The sequence below is a fragment of the Bactrocera neohumeralis genome, chromosome 5 (genome assembly GCF_024586455.1).
Source record: "Bactrocera neohumeralis isolate Rockhampton chromosome 5, APGP_CSIRO_Bneo_wtdbg2-racon-allhic-juicebox.fasta_v2, whole genome shotgun sequence".
In the NCBI taxonomy this organism is placed as follows: domain Eukaryota; kingdom Metazoa; phylum Arthropoda; class Insecta; order Diptera; family Tephritidae; genus Bactrocera; species Bactrocera neohumeralis.
In genome coordinates, this window is record NC_065922.1 from 1,464,436 (window position 1) to 1,483,858 (window position 19,423).

Here is a 19,423-nt window from a genome sequence, read left to right on the forward strand (position 1 = left end):
TTTTATGTTTGTGTTATTGTATTTCCTAAGTTATTTCATAACTTTCATTTCTCAGTCACAGAATAATAGTTATGCAGTGAGCTTTGCCTCTGCGATTTGAAAGTAATAAGGTGAGAGTATTATTCGTCAAGGCAAAAGAAAAAGCTTACTATTCAACTCCTATTACGTAAGAGTTCTTTAAAACTTATAGTTTATCAAATTTGTTTACAAACAATCATCGATGGTGATTTTGTAGAAAAGGCTTCCGTTAGGATCTTCTGCTGGAGTAAACGAGTAACTGTGCAATTTTTCACGTCTTTGCGTGCTGTGGTTCGGGCGCTCTGGGAGTATAGTGTTTCATGTTTATACTCTTGCACCATGTTGCTACAGAGTATAACAATTTTATTCATCTAACAGTTGTTTGTATAACCTAAAACTAATCGAGATAAATTTAGGATTTAATATATATGATATATAATGATCAGGATGACGAGACGAGTTGAAATTCGCATGCCTATCGGAATGAAAATCGGTACACGTGTTCCTTGGCAGAAAACGGAAGACTAGTAGATGTTCGCTATCGGACTACTGCCATTAAGTGAAAACTTAATACCCGTCCGACCGATTTCAACTAACTTTAGTAAGTGACCTTCTCCTTACATTTTAAATCACATTGCGAAAATGGGCGAATCAGACTAAAACCACGCCTACTTTCCACATAACACAATTTTAAATTCCATTTGATTTTACACTTTTCAGTGTACAAATCAAGAAGCAATTGATATAACGGAAGAAAACTTTGGACGAATAATGTCTTTAAAGTAGGCCAGCTTATGACTGTCAAACTCCAACCAAAACTGTTATATCAAAACCGAATATAGTTAAATTTTCACTCCAAAACATTATTGAAATTCAGGGATAATCCTTTCCTGACATTGAAATGTCTGTGTGTCAAACATTGGTTGAACCGGGTCAATATCGAACTTCCGGATGTCCTTATACCGCATATATCGGCCAAGATGTGGGTTATCTCAAGGAAAATGAGAGAAATTGTTTTACTCATAACAGTGTACCAGTGTTAGTGGTTGAAATTGGGTGAACACATTAGCTAGATTCCATATAACTAATATTAGGATTTTCGAACATCCGGGTGACTTTACTCGATATGAATGATGATGGTATGTGAGATATCTTTTAATTCTTAATATAAAATTTGCAAGCTGCTATAAGTTGGGCAGTTACACCCGAACTTTGCTCTGTATGGTATGAGTAATACTTGTATAATTTTTACATAAAACTACATATTACAAACAATATCATCTATTATGGGCTGGATAATAACCACGTAACAACGCGCAGCAATCAATTGTGCGTTATTAGCATATTATAATAATAAATATAATAATTAAAAGTAGCGTAATATACCATAAAAGATTTATCACATACATACATACATATGTATTGTATGTATATGCACAGATCATACATTCTTTAGGATAAAGAATTGATTTTATTAAAGATTACCAAATGGATTTACAAATAGCCAAAGATATTTGACACAGAGATTTGGCGAAAATAGAAAAATTAGCTTTGACCATCGATTTTCTGATGGCTGGAATGATATACCCTAATAACATAATTTCTCTTATACGTATAGTACCGAATAAAAAAATGTAGCGATATAAATGAGAGTGCATTGAAACAGCAATCATGGTATAAAAACAAAAAGTCTTACTTGTGTATTTTAGTATGTATGTACATATGTATGTAAGTATGCGTTAATATGATTCATTTTTCACGTTTGACTTTTTACATAAGCAATTTTATTTATTGAATAGTAATATATGTATGTAATTAGTAGATTTCAAATATATAATTAAATAGTATATGTATATATTTGTTCGTATATGTACATTCCAAAAATTTGCAAATACGTTTATATATAATAGTTTTATACTTAGCACTAAGCGGGTTGATAGTTATCATACATACATATACATACACATGATAAATGCTTATCCGTACATATTTTACTATAGACTTAAACATATGGATCTCACCAAAACTATTTTATATTCATTTGATTTAATTTTTAAACATTCTGTGTTACAGAGTTGGAGGGAAATTCTGTTATGAAGTTAGACCCCAAACATCTACTCATTTATTGGTGTTTCCAATTATTTAATAAATAGTTCAAATGTATAAAAAAGAAGAAAAAATTATAATTTGCGTCCAACCGTCTTGTGCCTTGTTCTTCTTTGCAGGTATGTAACTATTATGTTAATGCTTCTCTATTTACTAAAATCGCGAGACACACTCGTATTCTCGATTGAATATATAGAATATTATAAAATAAGAATATCCCGATTGGGTCCATTTCAATATAGTATAATTACAATCTACGATTACTGACAAATAATAAGTTCATTATCGCAATATGTCTGTGTCTCAAGGAAAAGTTAAAAATTTAAAACGTTGGAATTTTCAAAATCTACACTCTTTATCCCTACCGAGTGCTGAGATTTTTTTTGACCGCCCCAGGTTTTCCTCTTGGAAATGAGTGCATTATTTTCGCTTTTGGTATCATATAGTATATTGCACCATCTCAAATCCAATATTGCGGTGTAAATGTGTACTGTATTTGTGGTTGAGTTATTACTTTGAAATGTGTTGCCGTTTACCGCCATCACAATGAAAGTGGTTTTCTTCAGTTAGGTTGGCATAACTATTTAAATTCGTATTTAAGCGTCCGGTACTGAATTACATTTATATAAATTAAGGAATGAGACTTGGTGGATTTTAAATGAGAAAACTTTAATTCATATCCATAGTAATTTGGCAAAACGCATGAAAGGTGCTATGTATGTATGGATGTACGAGTATGTATATGGAGTATGTAGTATAATTTGTACGTATGTACGTATGTTTTGTAGCGCATAAAAGCAAATATTCCATTATAAAAATAAAGCATTTATTTATAGTATATTGTAGGTAATGTATAGTACATATATAGGTATGTATATAGTAAATACCGTCACCCATGACTGTTTGGCATTCGATCGTGGGTTTTAAATATGTGAGATTTCGATATGATAATGATGTTTGTAATAATTTGGCTTCGACTAACGTCCATGGTTACCAACCGATCAGCCAACCAGAAGAAATTGAAAAAGTAACGTAAAATCACGCGTAAATTATTATACGTCCAGTGGCCATTTCACAAATTACATATTAATTATTATCTTACGAGATAACATTATGAGCTGCCAAACAGAAAGGGCGATATACAAGTATGCATATATTGTATACTCATAAGTTATGTATATATGTATGAATATATATGTATGTGTATATGGACAGCATCTATGCCATTTAGTCGCCTTAAATGACTCCGATATTTATACGAGTATATCAATTCCATAGCCAGTTCTATGGCTGACATAAATGAAATTCGATGGCGATCTCTCTTCTGCTTACAAATCAAAATAAAACTCAACGAGCATAGCCTAAAATTGATTAACCTTCAATTCATTGCCCTGCAACTGAACCAGTCTAAAGGCTTCTCGTATTGTGGGCGTCATTAAAAGTTTAAGATTCTCCTCAGCTTCGCCGGGCAATGACCGCAATAACTCCATGGAAGCTACGACCAGTTGAGCTAAAGCAGCTTTCTTGTAATTAGAGTCCTTGAGGATACTCGAAGCACGTTGTTGCTCGATTTCCGGTGATATTGCCTCTGATTCGCACTTCTGCGGCCGGTTTGTGTCGAAAGGATTATTGCGGCTTTTCGGTTGGAATTCACTGATCAGTGTTGTCATTGTCACATTTTCTTCTTCGAGTTGAGTACACTTATTGGGTGAAGAAGCCATTGTGTCTGAGTGGCTTGATGTACTTGCACTTTCTCCATTTGTACTAACTGATATACGCATTGGTTTCGGGGTCATAACTTTGTGTTGTAAAACACGCTTATCACTTCCGTCACCGGAACGGAGTTTTCCATTTTCAATATCATGAATCGCTGAATTATTTAAATATAGCTCACATACAAGGTTCCATGCGTCCTGTAAACAGAACAAATATCGCACAAAGTTTTCCTTCTTTTTTACCGTAGTTGTGTTTAGCCGTGAACAAGATTCGAGTATGAATTTCAAGTCCTCCGGGCCCAGATTATATACAACAATGTCATTTAAATAAGAATCGACTAAAGCGATATAGTAGATCATCCAAGATGACGTCATCTGTTTGTATAAGTTGGCTGCGTACTCAGTATTGGAGACCTTTTGCATAAGAAATTTAAGTCCGGGTCGAGAATCGAATTCTAAAGAACTCGTCAAATACTGTTTAACACAACGCAATAATATCTCTTTGGAACGAAAGTCCAAGTCGTAATCGTGACCAGTCGTCGATGTGCCATAATTGTCAAAAATGCATGTAGAAACTGCTTGAGGTACACACTTTAACCGTGAAAGTAAAAGCTTCGCAACTAATTGTAATAGCATTTGATTTGCTAGTAATCCAACCACTAAGTTCTTGAAAGGAATACGAATAACGAAATTGTCTAGATTCGAATTGAAACCATTGTTTAAAGGATATAGAAGAAATGAGTAGCTTCGCTCATCGGTTAAATGTTTTTCTAAGTGATTGGACACCTTCACAGTCGGTTCTCTTTGATTATCAGAGAGGAAAACTTGTTGCGCCAATGAGTAAACCCGAGTCAATTCCTCCACGGTGCTATCGCGACGAGCTGCCACTTTTACATTAGCACAATCTCCATAGAAACTATTTGACTTCTCATGGAAAGCAAACGACAATTGCCTTAAAGGCGCTATTGTTACGGTACAAGCGCGATGCAATGCAGAGCTGGCAATCATCCATTGTGACTCATTGAAAAGCATGCCTGTGGATAAGATTATATGCTTTAAGCATGACACTCCAACGCGAGCTACAGATTCCTGCGCCTGTGCAGAACACTCAATTAGCACCAACAGTAGTTGTTTAAGGGCCAGCGTAGCAGAGCCAGATATTTTAGTTGGTGAGTCAATGACGTTAGCTCCGCTTTCTTCACTTGAAGACGAACTATCATACTGATTGCTTTGGTTAATGTTATCATTATCATCAATTCGTTCCGTGATGAATTTTAACTTAGAATATAAAGAATTATCGATGTTATTAATACTCGAGTTATTAGTTAAATTTATATTCGAAGGCGTGTGTACGATCTGGGTAATTCGTGTCTTCGTTATACCCTGCCTACGACTACTCTCAGTAACGGACTTCTCGATGAATTCCACGACTAAGTCGGTTGTCATGCAACAACAGTGTTTAAAGTTTTTTTCAATCATTGACCAAGGAGCACCGGTTTTGTTTATGTAACGTAGCCAGTCCTGAATCATTGGTATTAATAGATGGTTAATGCAGTAAAATCCGAAATCGATACCTGGGCAGCATAATAAGTTTTTAAATAGTTTAAATATTGTTTGAAGTATTGGTGCTTGATGTGAATAAGGGCAAACAATTAGTGAATTGGTAAGACCATCTAGTAGAAGAAACCAAACTTTCAATACACCTGATGGCTTATCCATTTCGTCGATTTTTGTAATAGCATCTTTGTCGATGTGTAATGACCGATACGATATCATGTGTTGTTCATTTTTCGTTTGTAAGTAATCATTGCCGAAATATGTAAAATTCTCCATTGAATTAGGGATATTTGCGTCGATGATGTGAGTATATGAAATGCCTTTAATTTTATAGGTTGAATGGAAGTTGGGACACTTCGGCATGTTGAACATAAAACCTAAAATGGATGAACAACGCTCGAGGAAACGAAGAGTTTCATGTAGGAACTCAGTAGGCCGAAAGCTATTTTCATCCTCACCGCAAGTATTATTATTTGCTCCTCCATTACCTGATATCTCCAGATAGGATAATAAGCATAGAATACAATCCAATCCAGCATTGGCGAATACTAAAGTGTTGTCGGAGTCAAGAAAGACTCTGAATATATCGATGATGTTGCTCATATTTAGCATGCGGCTACGAGCATTGCGTAACGTTCCGAATAGTGGACGCCACCCCGACCGGATTTCCGTTCTGTGCGCTTCGACGATTTCATACAAACATGCGACAATTTGATCCTGAAAATAATGAAAGCAGATTAATAATAATAAATAATACTAATACATTAAATTTAGCTTCTTTGAATTGAGTTTATCTCATTTATTTCTCATTTCACTAAATTAGTGTGACTATTATCAGAAATATGTATATGTACGTGGTGCGTTCAGAAAACAAAATCTTTAAAATTTAAAATATCGCTGGTTTAGAGATTTTTAAACTATTGCAACATGTTATATACATATATATATATATAAGAGTGCGACATATCAATAACTAAATACGACAGAGACAGTTTTACACTAGAAATAGTATATGTAAGCCGTTTATAGGAGCCGGGGTAAAATATCGGTCAATTTATGATATACAATTAAAATTCAGACAGAATCCGTCCCTGACAATAGTATTTCTGTGTATCAAAAATGGGTTGAATCGGGTCAATACTTTCCCGAGCCCCCATAAACCTAATGTAAAGATCTTCGAACTTCCAGGTGACTTTATACTGGATATATCGGCCAATATTCGACCCCTAAAGAAATAACAGAGCGTGTTTTACTCATAACAGTATATCTTTGTGTCTAAAATAGATACAATTGGGCGCAAACTTGACGGCTACTCCATACACCTATTACTAGGGTTTTCGAACATCTGGCTGGTTTTGCTCCATATGATTGGTGATTGTATGTGATAATAGTTAATGGATAAAAAGGGTTCGCTACTATCCCAACTCCCAACGCATAATGATTTTCGTTTTTCTAACAAATCTTATGCCGAATTTGTCGGTCAGTGTATGAATTATATAGAGTATATGAATATATAAAATTTTTTAGATTCCGATCCTTTCCAAGAGTATAAAATGTTCGGTTCCACCCGAACTTAGCCCTTTGTTACTTGTTGTAGAACGATTCGTGCACCACTCTGTATTAATTAATTTAACCTCTTTCGTCGAGTTCATATCACATGATGTTCGATTACACCCGAACATCAATTATATTTCTGTAGCGTAAATTTTATTTTTAAGTTGAATAGATGAACATACCTGCACATCAACATCGCATGTGTCCATGCTTAAAAGATTTTCAAATGGTTTCAGCAGTGCTTCATTGAAGTGAAAATGAGGCAACTCAGATTGCTCCACAAGAAGTGCTGTAATGATATCATGGATGTATTCAATGGCTCTTTTTGATATCACACGATCTCGATGACAAGAAGCCTTAAATATAATAGACAAAAAGTGTTACAGATGAAATTATATGTATTTATTGAGGTACCCACATCCATTAGATGAGGCCCAGTGATGGCCCATACTTTTAGTATATGTAAAAGCGGCCTAGAGCTTTTAAAGACTCTCAGTGTAACATCTCCGATTCGATGTAATAATAACGAAATTGGTAGTGTTTCCATTTTCTTCCAACCTTTGCTCGGCCACCAAATTCTGCTGCCTTTGCGAGTAGTAGTATTCTTATAAAGCTGCTCCCTCGATGCTTTGCATAGGTGTTTTAAAAACTGACATAGTGAAGGAAGGCTTAAGCGCTCAGCAGCGTCTGAGAACAAATTTTCAGCCTGGTGTGACAGAGCGCAAAGAACTTTTGAGGTGTCGCTCTGACTCAATAGCACCGTTTCATTTGTGCCTGAATATACTTTTAATATAGATGTAATATTTGTATTGGGACTTTGTAGAGGTGCCTGAAGAAAGCTGTAAACATCCACGCTATAAGAGAAATAAATTGGTTTTCAAATTTGTCGGACCATGTTTTTAGGCTGAATATTCCAACAAAGCTAATAACTTCAATCAAAATATTTTTAATTTTACTGATGTAAAAAACATTAAGTATTTTTAAAAAAAGTAAAGTTAAAAAATTCATAAATTCATCCACATTTGTCTGACTAAATTACTACCTTTTACAACTAGCAACTTTGACAACAAAAGTTTATATCTTTAGAGTGGAGTAGTAACTTTATCTAGAATATTATCAAAGTTCAATGATATTTCATTCAATCGATACCCGTCGCTAACCGTGGGATTTTGGTTTACAGCATATTAAAATGATTAGGCGTTTTGGTTAAATTATGTTTCATAATGGGGATAAAAGCATTAGTATAAAGCAACGGATAAGTATCGCGGCAAATCTGCCCAGCATATTCAACTTTTAAGTACTGTTTTGATGTAAATGATGCGCCTAGATTCAGTAGTATAGAAAGTAAAATCATAAAATATACATCTCAAAGGAACGTATGTATATTAGAAGAGCGAGTCAATTTACAGGGAGCCAAAAAAAAGGAAAAATCGCGGGAAATTTTTCTACAGATCATTCTAAACAACTTTGCCTAAGGGACATCGAACATGGTAAAACTTAGCCTCTTCAGCCCATATGGCCGACACTTAACATAAATACAGATATGAACGAATATGGTTGTAAGTTAAATATTATATAATAAACTAAGAGTACACTAATTACCACGTTTCATCATCATCTATGGGTAGTGAAGATAAATTAAGTTTGTCATTTTGAGCTGTATTGTTAAGCTTTTCACCGGTTTCCAAGTCACGTCGCCCTGTGCCTGGTGAAGTGCCAATCGATGAATTTTGCAAACTGAAAATTTCGTGTTCCAACTGGCTGACATGACGACACACAGCGAATACGGATTGCCAACAATCAGGGCTATAGGAGCCTAAATTCAAGCCTCCATTTAAAACCACATCCATAGACATTGCTTGGCTAGCAGAAATTCTTGGCCCATTTGTCTGGCAAACATTTGACGCCAGAAGACTTAAAATTTTTCCAGCCAAATGTTGCAAATTCAAACTGTTGCTTAAAGTTGCGGCCTAAAATTCAAAGAAAATTAAATTAGTTATTTTATGGATGAAATAATTTCCAAAACTGTTGAATATCTTACCGAATGTAAACCATCCAAGCACATAGCGTATAAAGCTTCACCATTTGTTTTATTTGTTTTTGCTTTGACTCGAAGTGTGCGTTTTGACAAGGCGACCAATTTATTCGAATTAGTGCAAGATAAATCACCTAAACCCGAGCTTAGCACTATAACCATTGAATCCCAACAACATGTCAATAAGCGTCTGCAAAGCTTCTTTGCGGCCTCTCGACGCTTGCTATCCAGCTCTTCTGTATGTTTCACATTCGCTATTTGCAATCGCTGCCATTCGGAGAGCATCTGAGTTGGGCCCAATCCTCCAGCATCCCCCAACATATCCACAAGGGCGCTTCGCGAATAGGTGCCTTCTAATTCCTCCCTGCTCATCGCTTCCAATGCATTTGAAACTAATACGGTTTGATACAATTCACAAAGCCAAGGAGATGAGAGGTACACCAGGACTCCAGTATTCTGGACTGATGTGACGAATTGTTGTTCGGACATGGGAATTAGTATCTCCTTCTGTGGGTCATCATAGTATCCAGCCTTTGTTAATTGCAAGCTGAGTAGTAATGACGAATAAATAGCTAGGTAAATGCCATCAGCATTTATGGCCGTAAGGTGACAATCAAAATCAGAAAAATTCATAGTATTCTCTTGGCAGACAACTGAAGCGAATTCCTGCATAGCTTCGTCCACCTCAATGCAAGAACGTAGACGTAACAATTTCGGCACTAAATCTGTACGCAAAGCTTTTGCAAATTCTTTGGCGTGTTGTCGATCATTGTCTATATCGGCCCGCACAGGTATTACCGGGGCTTCCAGATGAGTGTAGGGCCATCGGTTTTCCACACGTGAAGTTTCGTCACTTGAAGTCGATTGTTCCTCCTCTTCTGGTCCTTCTGTATCGCCAGAACCATTTGAAGCAGCATCTTGTTCTGGATGATCGCCATCACTATCAGAGCCAGAGGATGTTTCAAACACGTTTTGCCGAAATTCAACGATTGCATCACGATAAGGAGCTGGTAGACGCGCCATTGATTGATAAGTCAAAGGACCAGTGTAATCGGCATCTTTCAATGTTTCATGACGACTATTGACTGCACCCACGATCTACCGATTTGCACAAAGTTATGTATATGCGTATCATATCAGATGGTTAAACGCGTTATCATATCTTACCTGATCACTAATCATTGATTCAGTTACTTCACCGCTGCAAAGTATTTGCAAACTATCTAGCAGTGCGACCATACATTCCACGCTTGCATGGAGTCCGGTCTCCATTCCCGAATTTGTACTTACACCAAAGGCGCATTCTTCCATAGCATCGACCATACTACGAAAATCAGAAATTGTGAACGACGTACTACTAAAATGTGTTGCATAAATAGATAAAGGGTACTCACAGGCGAAATAAGGCCATTTCATCACTGCATCCTTGACCTGTACTTTTGTCGACATACAGTATAACCGCTAGATCTATCAATCGCTCCGGAGTTTTCAATATTTCGCGAACACACTTCAGTGGCTCAGTGCGATTTTGAGGTGCTGGCAATAGAAGCATACGATGAAAGAGGGCCTCCAGCATAGGTCGAAGCGACCCATAAGCTCCGGCAATACGCAATAACTGTATCGCTGTCAAGTACACGCACCGAGCCTGCGGACCGTCTAAACCAGGACCAGTAAAAAAGCCACGGGCTTCATTCTCCATCATATTCAATGCATCCCTGATGAGTTTACATATAATTTATAGCATCAAAGTGATTAAAGAAAATATATATATATGTATGAACATATATACATACATATATGATATATAGTACTTAAATTGAAATACCAAAAATTAAAATAGTCAAGAAATTTGTTACTTTATCTATCTGAAATGCAAATAGAAAGAAAACATCAAATTTACTTATATGAATAATAAAACGATTTTTAGCAAGTTACTTTTTTAGACCAAGGGTTTTCACTTTAGTCCTTTTCATTTTTACTTATTTTGAACGAAATCTAAAAATAGTTATTTCGTAGAATACACAACTCAACAAATATGAAAGGAAAATTTGCGACTAAGGTGCTAAGAGGTCTATGGGGAATTTGAAGTGTCCTCATTACGAATTTGATTTCAAACTTTTTTTACTATATAAGTACGTGGTGGTGGTTTGACCCTTTGACTGCAACACAAAAGATGTATGTGTTAGAAAAAGTTTAATATCATTTTCGGTTTTAGCAACCCAAAATTAACAAGAAGAAACTGACTCTAACATCATAGGCGCAAAATGACTTTAAACTAGTGATATCAATATGTGAACGAGACTAACTAGATGGGCTTGCGGCTTACAGTTCTTACTAGTTGGAAAGTAGTTTATAAACAGTTGATTTGACTACATGGTATTTTCAAATTTAAATATGTATCATCTCGTATATACATATATACGTATGTAAATATTTAACTCACTTATACGTAAACTTTTTATCCAAATTAATGCGACCTGGCGAACCCAACGCTGCCGCCAATGTTGGGCAAAATTTTTGCCATAAGAATGATGTAAAGTGCGGATTCGCGTGAACGTTTCGCGGCAATGCTGATGTCAATGTAAGAATGCATTCCGTTAAATATAACGAGCAGTTGTTATCTGCCTTTTTGTTCGGCGAGCCATTCGCAGTTGGCTCTACCAAGCGACTGCATAACCACTGCATTACAGGTATCACTTCATTATACACAGCAGATGCCTGCGTCTGAGTCATCAGACCAGGTGGAGCAGTCTTCTTCACCTCTTCGGCCTCTTCCATGAGAAAAGCGCAAAAAGTTCGCAGGCATTGTGACGCTGCTGCCAGAGAGGCGGCTTTTGTGGCACGAGAGCCTAACTCCCAACATTCGCCGCAACGTGAAAGTGTTTCAATTAAAAGACGACCATTTAATGTGCACGCGGGAGAGCAAGCCATGGCCAAAAATAGTCGTAAAACATTGATCACGGTATCTTCATTGCTGGTCGTAGGCAAAATACCACTTGTGGCGCGTAGCAACTGAGCGGGCAACCACACCGAGTCATCTTCTGGTTCCAAGCCAATGTAAAAGCGTTCGTCTTTAATAATACGCTAAAAGTAAGACATTAAAGAGCTTCATAAATAAAAAAATGTCAATAAACATCAGCAGAAATTTTTTATATCTGATTTTTACAACAAAGAACACACTCCCACGTAGTTTTAGTTAAAACTCATTATCAAAGACATAAATATATAGTACACGTCTATTCATACATACATATGTACTTAGTAGAGATCTAAATGAGGTGCAGATTTTTATTTTTTTCGGCAGACTTTTGGCGGTGCTCTTTGACAAATGTGTAAATTTTCAGTTTAAAGTACGTTGGTTGTAAAACTATTGATTTTATATACATACATCCATATGTATGTTTTATATGTTTATATGAATGTATTTATGTTAAAATGCATGTGTAGGTATGATTACTTACATGCAATCCATTGAGTCCCATTGTAACAAACTTTGGACGCTTTGTATCTAGGGCCATTTGTAGCGCAGTGAAGCATACAGACCGGAGTTCATGAGCTGGATCCCGATGGATTCCGTGCTGGCGATATAATTTATCTAATAGAAAAAATTTAAAGTTTATTGCATTTTGAACCAAAATAGAACAAATGGAATTATTTTATGCAGGCGTCTTGGCACCTACCGTATGCAATTTGCGCAGTTTGCCGCAACGCATTATGCTTTGTCCCTGTGGACTCCTTTATTATAAGTAAAAATAAATCCTCCATTTGTAAATCGCTTCTCCTGCTTTAATAATGCTCTTGAAACGAAATAAACTTCCTGTTGCTTAAATTGTTCACTTGTTACTGCCCGTTGCTCTCCTTATGGCTGTATTAACTATATTCCCATATGCTTATTCGTTCTACGTCAGTGTTTACGACTTTGCTGAGAGAAACGTTGCCTTTGAAGACGATGTTAGTACTATTCGTATTGCCTGTGTATTGAGACTATTAGTTTTGCTTTGATGTTTGCCATTCAACATAAGCTTGCTCCTATATATCCTGTACATATGGATATATAAATACATACATACATATATACATAAATAATTATGTACGAAAAAAGTCATATATGTACATACATACATATGTATAGTCATTACTATAACCGAAGATTTGGATGCACTTTCAAGGATAACTTACAGCACAATCATAGCAGATTTTTTTTTGCTATTATCGCTTTATGTTCACCAATTTATCTGGCATTGCGTCTTGTTATTAGCGAAATTTACATACATACATATGAATAAGGAACTCGTACATTCAAATAAGTATGTATGTACTTAAAAGCGTGTAAATACGATTTAATAAACAATAATGCAAAATGCAATTCGTTAATTTATATATACACATTTGCTCTTATTCATATGTGTACGTATGTATGTACATACATATGTACATAATAATAAAAATATTGATTTTTTTTGAAATTAATTTACCACTTATTTTTCTGTTTTATTATATATTTTCAAATAACATATATGTACATATGTACATATATGTATGTATATGGAATGTACATATGTACATACGTATGTTCGTATTCATATTCGATACCAACCACGTCACTCACTTGTTTATTATCCTTTCATTTTATAAAGATTGCAAAGTATTCACTTTATTTTACTTTTACTTAAATTTTTGTTTTATTTTGTCAAATATTCGATGTTTATTTGTGCATGAAAATAAACGATATTCCAACAGGCATCGGAAGTTTTCAAGAATTTACCCTCATTTTTTAATACCCTGACCTTTACTGTGTACTAAACTAACTAATCAACTTTAAACGTTGTCTCTAATGGCAATCTCAAGCAAAACTGACGGTCACTACAAGCCAATGATGTTAGTCACTCAATATTTTACTTAAGAGCCATTTAAAAACAAAATGTTGGCCAATGCGCAAGTCCGGGCACCAGCTCCATTTTTGATATTTATTTTCTAGTTCATTTACTTTCCCATATTTGGCCGGTAAAAATCGATAAGGTCTGTTGCAGCTACACCAAAAATGTCATTTGCACATAAAATTCCATTTGCCAATTATTTTTAAGTTCACAGGTTCATATGTAAATATCTATGATATACTATTTATATGTATATAAAGGCGGCCTGGTGTATAAAGTATTAAAATAATTACGATTAGTTTTTAAATAATCTAAAACATTCTTTCAAATTTACTGGAAAAAAGCACAGTCGGCGCCAGTGCATCCTAAAGGTGAAGGTACATATACATATGTATGCATAGACAAATACAACCATATCGTTTACAAGGCTCTTCAGAATCATAACAGGTGGTTTCATTTACTATTTGTATGCATTCTGTTTAATTTTTTGTTTTGTTTTGATTTATTTTTCATCAGATACTTTATGTCTCAGACCTCTCCAAATAGATATTAAAGTAAACAATTTATTATTTTTTTAATTCATATGGTTTGACAAGTTAAACCTTGACCAATTAATCTAACGTGTTTATAGAGAGATATCTCGTTTATTTTAGAGTTATCAGTATCAAAGCAAATAAAGTCCAATTATGTTGAAATATTTCGCAAACTTAAATCCTATAATTAAAGTCAATAAAAAACCTTTAAGCGTACCTCACATGATATACGTTGTGTTTGTGTATTCCCCAAATAACGAACCAATCCGCTTAAATACTTACAGTCCCATTGCATCTTATTTGAGAGCTAGAATCATCAGAGTTTATAGAATATAAAGTATCATAACACAATTCAATTAAACTCAAAGCGTGAGGTTTAAAACTCTGATTCAAAAATCGAATATGTGGATCTCCAATTTTACACTTGATGAAGCATATATCGGTTAAATGAACTTAAATGGTCATAAGTTTTATTCAAAACAAGTTTGTCGAAAAATTATCGGTACTTAAATTTACCAACCCCTACTTTCTAAAATCCGTTAATTTGGTTGACTTCGTTCTATATACAATGAATATCCTAGTTCAAGTCTTTTCGAAAGCGAAAGTACATATTGAAAGTTCTAAAATGCCTACTGTTATTGTTGTTGGAATTCTGCCGAGTTGACAGTCCTTGGCCGGATAAAAATCCGGTCCGTTCCGGTTACGTAGACCCGACTGTCGTGGGAACGGATGTAATGCCTACTCATCTTGATTGGTTAGAAAGGGAACTTTTAGGAACTTAAACCATTTTCTACAAATTGCCTACATATACTTATGCTGGCAGCTAAAAATCCCAATATATAATTTATTGTTTCGAATATCCAACTTTGAATTTCTGTAGAATCTCTCATGTACATATGTATAAACTTAACCGTATAATGTTATTTACATTTTGAAATCATTGGAAAAATTTTACATTTTAAGAATTTACACATCATAAATAGTGTGTTTGAAATAAGCTCAATTTCGAACTTCAATAGCAAATAATCCGATTGAAAGGCTGACTTCGAGAAACGTATACATTATTTTACCAATGAACCGAACATTTTCAAAATATATGATAGGAGAAGATTAGAATCATATCTCAAAAAGATTTACATTTAGAAAATTTAGTTGGAAGGATTACTCTCAATTTCAAACCCCAAATTTTCTTTTCTTCTATCATTTTCGGCACCAAATTAATGTTTTTCGTAATTTTCGGCACCAAATTAATGTTTTTCGTTATAGCGGCAGAAAGTATTCCAGAACTTATTTCGAGGCTTGGTGCCGTGTTGATAGTCCTTGGCCGGATAAGAATCCGGTTACTTAAACCCCGACTATCGTGGAAACGTTTTTTTTGTCTTAAATTGCTGTTAAGTAATCTTATTTAATAAACTATAGATTAAAGGAATGTGTGTTGCGATAACAAATTCATGTGAACATATCCAATAAAATAAAACAATTTATTTAATTAAGAAATCAACATTTAATATTACTAGCCATAGTTAGTCATTTCAGTCTGGAATTTTTACTTAACAACTTTCATCTTCCACAGGCCGTCATTAAGGTAATGGCAGTTTTCTACTCCCACGCCTTTGTTGACTTTCGAACTGAAACAATATAATATTGAATTTAAAAAGTACCCAATATAATATGCGTCTTACATGTCTTCAGTAGATAATGTGGTAACACCAATAGCTAATGCATGTTCCTTGCCCTCAGCCATTATAGCAACTACAGTTCCTTTATCAACAGGCGTCATTAGTGCTCCAGGTGATGTAAGACCGGGACACATTACATTAGCTCCACTTAGAACGAAACGTATGGCGCCTTTGTCTACTTGCTGCATGGTTACAAAATATGGGAATTTATGAAGTAATCTCAAAGTTGGCATCCATTGACTCTCACGGTGCCGGAAGAAAGCTATTTCACCGCTCCCCGTAACTAAAAGTTCAATGTGATCGTGACTAAAATTAGATTTATTTTAAACCTTAATAATTTCTAACAGAAAATTTATATAACCATTTCGCGATGCGATATGAATCCTTTTTTGGCAATATCAAATCAATATGCGTTTCCAATAAAGGATATGTCTCTAACAACTTTGCCCGGATTCCTTTCTGCACTGAAGACTTCAGTTGCTGCAGTGATGAAACACTTTCCTTTTCTTCAAACCTATAATATCAGTAATTAAAACACTTTCAAAAAAAATATTCAGGAGAATATGACTCACTTTTTAAACATTTTATTTCAAATTATGGTGGTATATCAGATATATTAGAACAATTTTGATTTTAGGACGTTTACGTTTCACTTAAAAGACATGCCAGATGTGCTACCAACAACAAAATAAGAAGAAAGTCAAGTGAAAAGTGCTGCCAATATTTCATTATAAATCGATTAATATATGTTATGTTAATGCTCCAGTAGATCTACGTCGTGATATATTTTTATATTTAATTTTAACCTTTCAAATTCAATTCATTTAAAATTTCAGTGAACACGGACATAAACTAAAAATGAAACTTAACTATACAAAATTCTGACAGAAAATGTCATCTTATGGTATAATGATCCAAGGCGACTACAAAAAAATGCTAAATGGAAACCATCCCTAACATAAGCTGTATTGCTAGCAATTGCAAATTTGCTAATGACGGCTGCACATTACTAATATTTAGCAATTTATTTCTATATATATTTCATGCCATCTATTGCAACTATCATTTTAGTGGTTGTGACAGATCTCTTTTTAGGTCCACACAAATTTTGAAGGGGCGACATGCACATACATACATATGTAGTTTTGGTCTCATAATGCCCGTGAAGATGAAATGCCAATGTATCGAATTTTAAGTTCTGTTGCGCATAAATATAAATTCTAACAAAATACCTACATCTTACATCTACTTGTATGCATTACGCAACAATTGTTTTAGTCTTGAAATTGAAATATTTTTTTTTTTCCAAAAAAATACATTTGTGAAAAAAGTAGATTTTTACAATATATCGAAACTTCTTATCGGATAAATCGAAACTTCCTATCGACCGTCTCTAAGTGTTTTGTTGGTTGTCAACAATAATATATGTAAGTGAAAGGCGCTTTTATTATTGCATTGAATATAAAAATGCAATTAAATATTAGGATTTTTTGAATATTTGTGTTTCATCTTCATTTTGCAATTTTGTATAAAAATATGAAAAATATTCGCGGAAAAAATGGACTACTTGTTTGTTGATTTATTAACACGAGAGGAGTTGTTGACCATTTTAGTAGAGGTGCGGTCTGAAAATGTTTGGCATTATAAATTCCTTATATTTTTTTATTCTTCCGTAGCGCCAACTCAACGTACCAAATATTCAGCAAATGTCCCACGATGAACTAATGCGTTTATACAAAATGTTTGCGCTACCTCTAGCCCGCAGGGAAAGACATCGTGTCAGGGGTAAATTGGAATATATTACTTCAAACAGGCAGCATTTGAAAAATAATAGTATCACTTCAATGGAAACTGATGAATCGGAAAATACTCAACTATCGCCGACATCTATCGTTTCGACTTCCGAAAAGCCCAGGCTATGTGGGTACAAACATCTTAACCCGTTCACTGATGAATATTTGAGTATAGCAACCAAGCGCATTAAAATAGCGTGGTCTTGAAAAATTTTTAATTACGAAATGCCAAATACAATTTTTTCATTTTATGCTACTAATTTTCAAAATGCGACATCAAGAAAGATATAAATTGAACATTAAGGTCGTATATAAGAATATATATGTACATATGCCAAATTATTATGTTAAAAAATTGTCCAAACATATGGATAAATACGAATTTGTATGAGTATATAGTGAAATTCCCTATTACGGATTGTTCTTATAACGGACACGGTTAAGGACTCGGCACCATACAACAAGAACACAATACAATGTTCGGACAAGGGAACAATTATGGTAGTATTTCGTTCAGATTATCGCTGTAAACGGACAAGATTTCATAAAATGTGTAAGGAAAGTTGCGTACAATTTGTAAGTCTTATTAATTTCAGGAGGGTTTTAAAAAACTAACAATACGCAAAAAAAAAAAATCACAGCAAGAAAATTGACTTGCCCTATCGCCTCTTTTTCGCTGGGACTCAACGGAAACAAACTAAAGTGATCATTGTCATTCATTAATCCTGTCCTGGCTGACATTGGCTCGAATTCATTAGTTCAGTATAAATATATAGGAAGTTGCAGTATTGTTTTCATTCTGAGCATTATGTTAATCTAAGTTGATTTTGATGTTATGTGGCTACAGGTCTAAAAATTTTGGTCAACTCTATTGAAAAAAGTTGAGTTATTTTTCATTCATATATGTTTATATATATATTTGTCCTTCCTAAATACAAACAATTTTGTAAAATATACAACATTTAATAAAATACAACTTCTGTTCTTTTTGTGACTAGGAATACATTATAAACACAAAACTTAAACAAACAAGTTTTTGCAACGACCCATGTGGGCATCCTTGTTTTAGATAAAACGCGTTCAAATAATATAACATGAAATAATTTTTTATTTGCATATCATCTGTATTCATAAACATAATTATGAACATTCGTGTAAATATGTATATTCTTTTGGGCTTGTATCAAAACAATTTATGCGAACGTAACATTTTTCACCTCTACATAATATTAACAAAATCCTAATTATACTATATATTACACTGAACCATATGCTAAAGCAGTTATATTTATGTATATGAATACATACATATGCATGTATATAATCAGTGGTCTCAATAAGTAAAGGTAAAAAGCACCCGAACTTATGCACCCAAAGTTTGTCACGAAGTTTGCTACACTCATAAGAAAAACCTTAAGCGTATTATTAATCTGATCAACGTGACAAGTTCAGACGATTTAGCCAAGTTCGGCTGTCTGTACGTGAGCTAGTCCTTCAATTTTTGAGATGACGATATAATATAACTGCCAAACTGAATTTTTTTTAAGATATCTCCA

The 19,423-nt window shown here is 34.4% G+C and overlaps 2 protein-coding genes across 4 annotated transcripts; both read right to left on the bottom strand.

Annotated features, from left to right (window-relative positions):
• Positions 1–2,928: 2,928 nt before the first annotated feature.
• On the bottom strand, positions 2,929–13,932 carry LOC126760740 (brefeldin A-inhibited guanine nucleotide-exchange protein 3). 3 transcript variants are annotated; one of them, XM_050476607.1, is made up of 11 exons: positions 13,595–13,932; positions 12,666–12,956; positions 12,447–12,580; positions 11,429–12,069; positions 10,380–10,700; positions 10,153–10,309; positions 8,992–10,083; positions 8,553–8,920; positions 7,369–7,804; positions 7,133–7,306; positions 2,929–6,113 (listed from the first exon to the last, which is right to left on the bottom strand). In XM_050476607.1, the coding sequence occupies exons 2-11, from the start codon at positions 12,748–12,750 to the stop codon at positions 3,486–3,488; spliced, it is 6,036 nt and encodes a 2,011-aa protein (XP_050332564.1). In that variant the 5' UTR covers positions 12,751–12,956; positions 13,595–13,932; the 3' UTR covers positions 2,929–3,485. The 3 variants fall into 3 exon arrangements, with proteins under 3 accessions (XP_050332564.1, XP_050332565.1, XP_050332563.1); XM_050476608.1 differs by having other exon boundaries at positions 12,666–12,969; XM_050476606.1 differs by having other exon boundaries at positions 12,666–13,023.
• A 1,925-nt stretch (positions 13,933–15,857) lies between these two features.
• LOC126757980 (malignant T-cell-amplified sequence 1 homolog) lies at positions 15,858–16,776 on the bottom strand. Its single transcript, XM_050471924.1, has 4 exons — positions 16,647–16,776; positions 16,436–16,588; positions 16,078–16,380; positions 15,858–16,023 (listed from the first exon to the last, which is right to left on the bottom strand). Exons 1-4 carry the CDS (start codon positions 16,655–16,657, stop codon positions 15,942–15,944), a joined length of 549 nt encoding a protein of 182 aa, XP_050327881.1. The 5' UTR covers positions 16,658–16,776; the 3' UTR covers positions 15,858–15,941.
• Between the last annotated feature and the right edge of the window lie 2,647 nt (positions 16,777–19,423).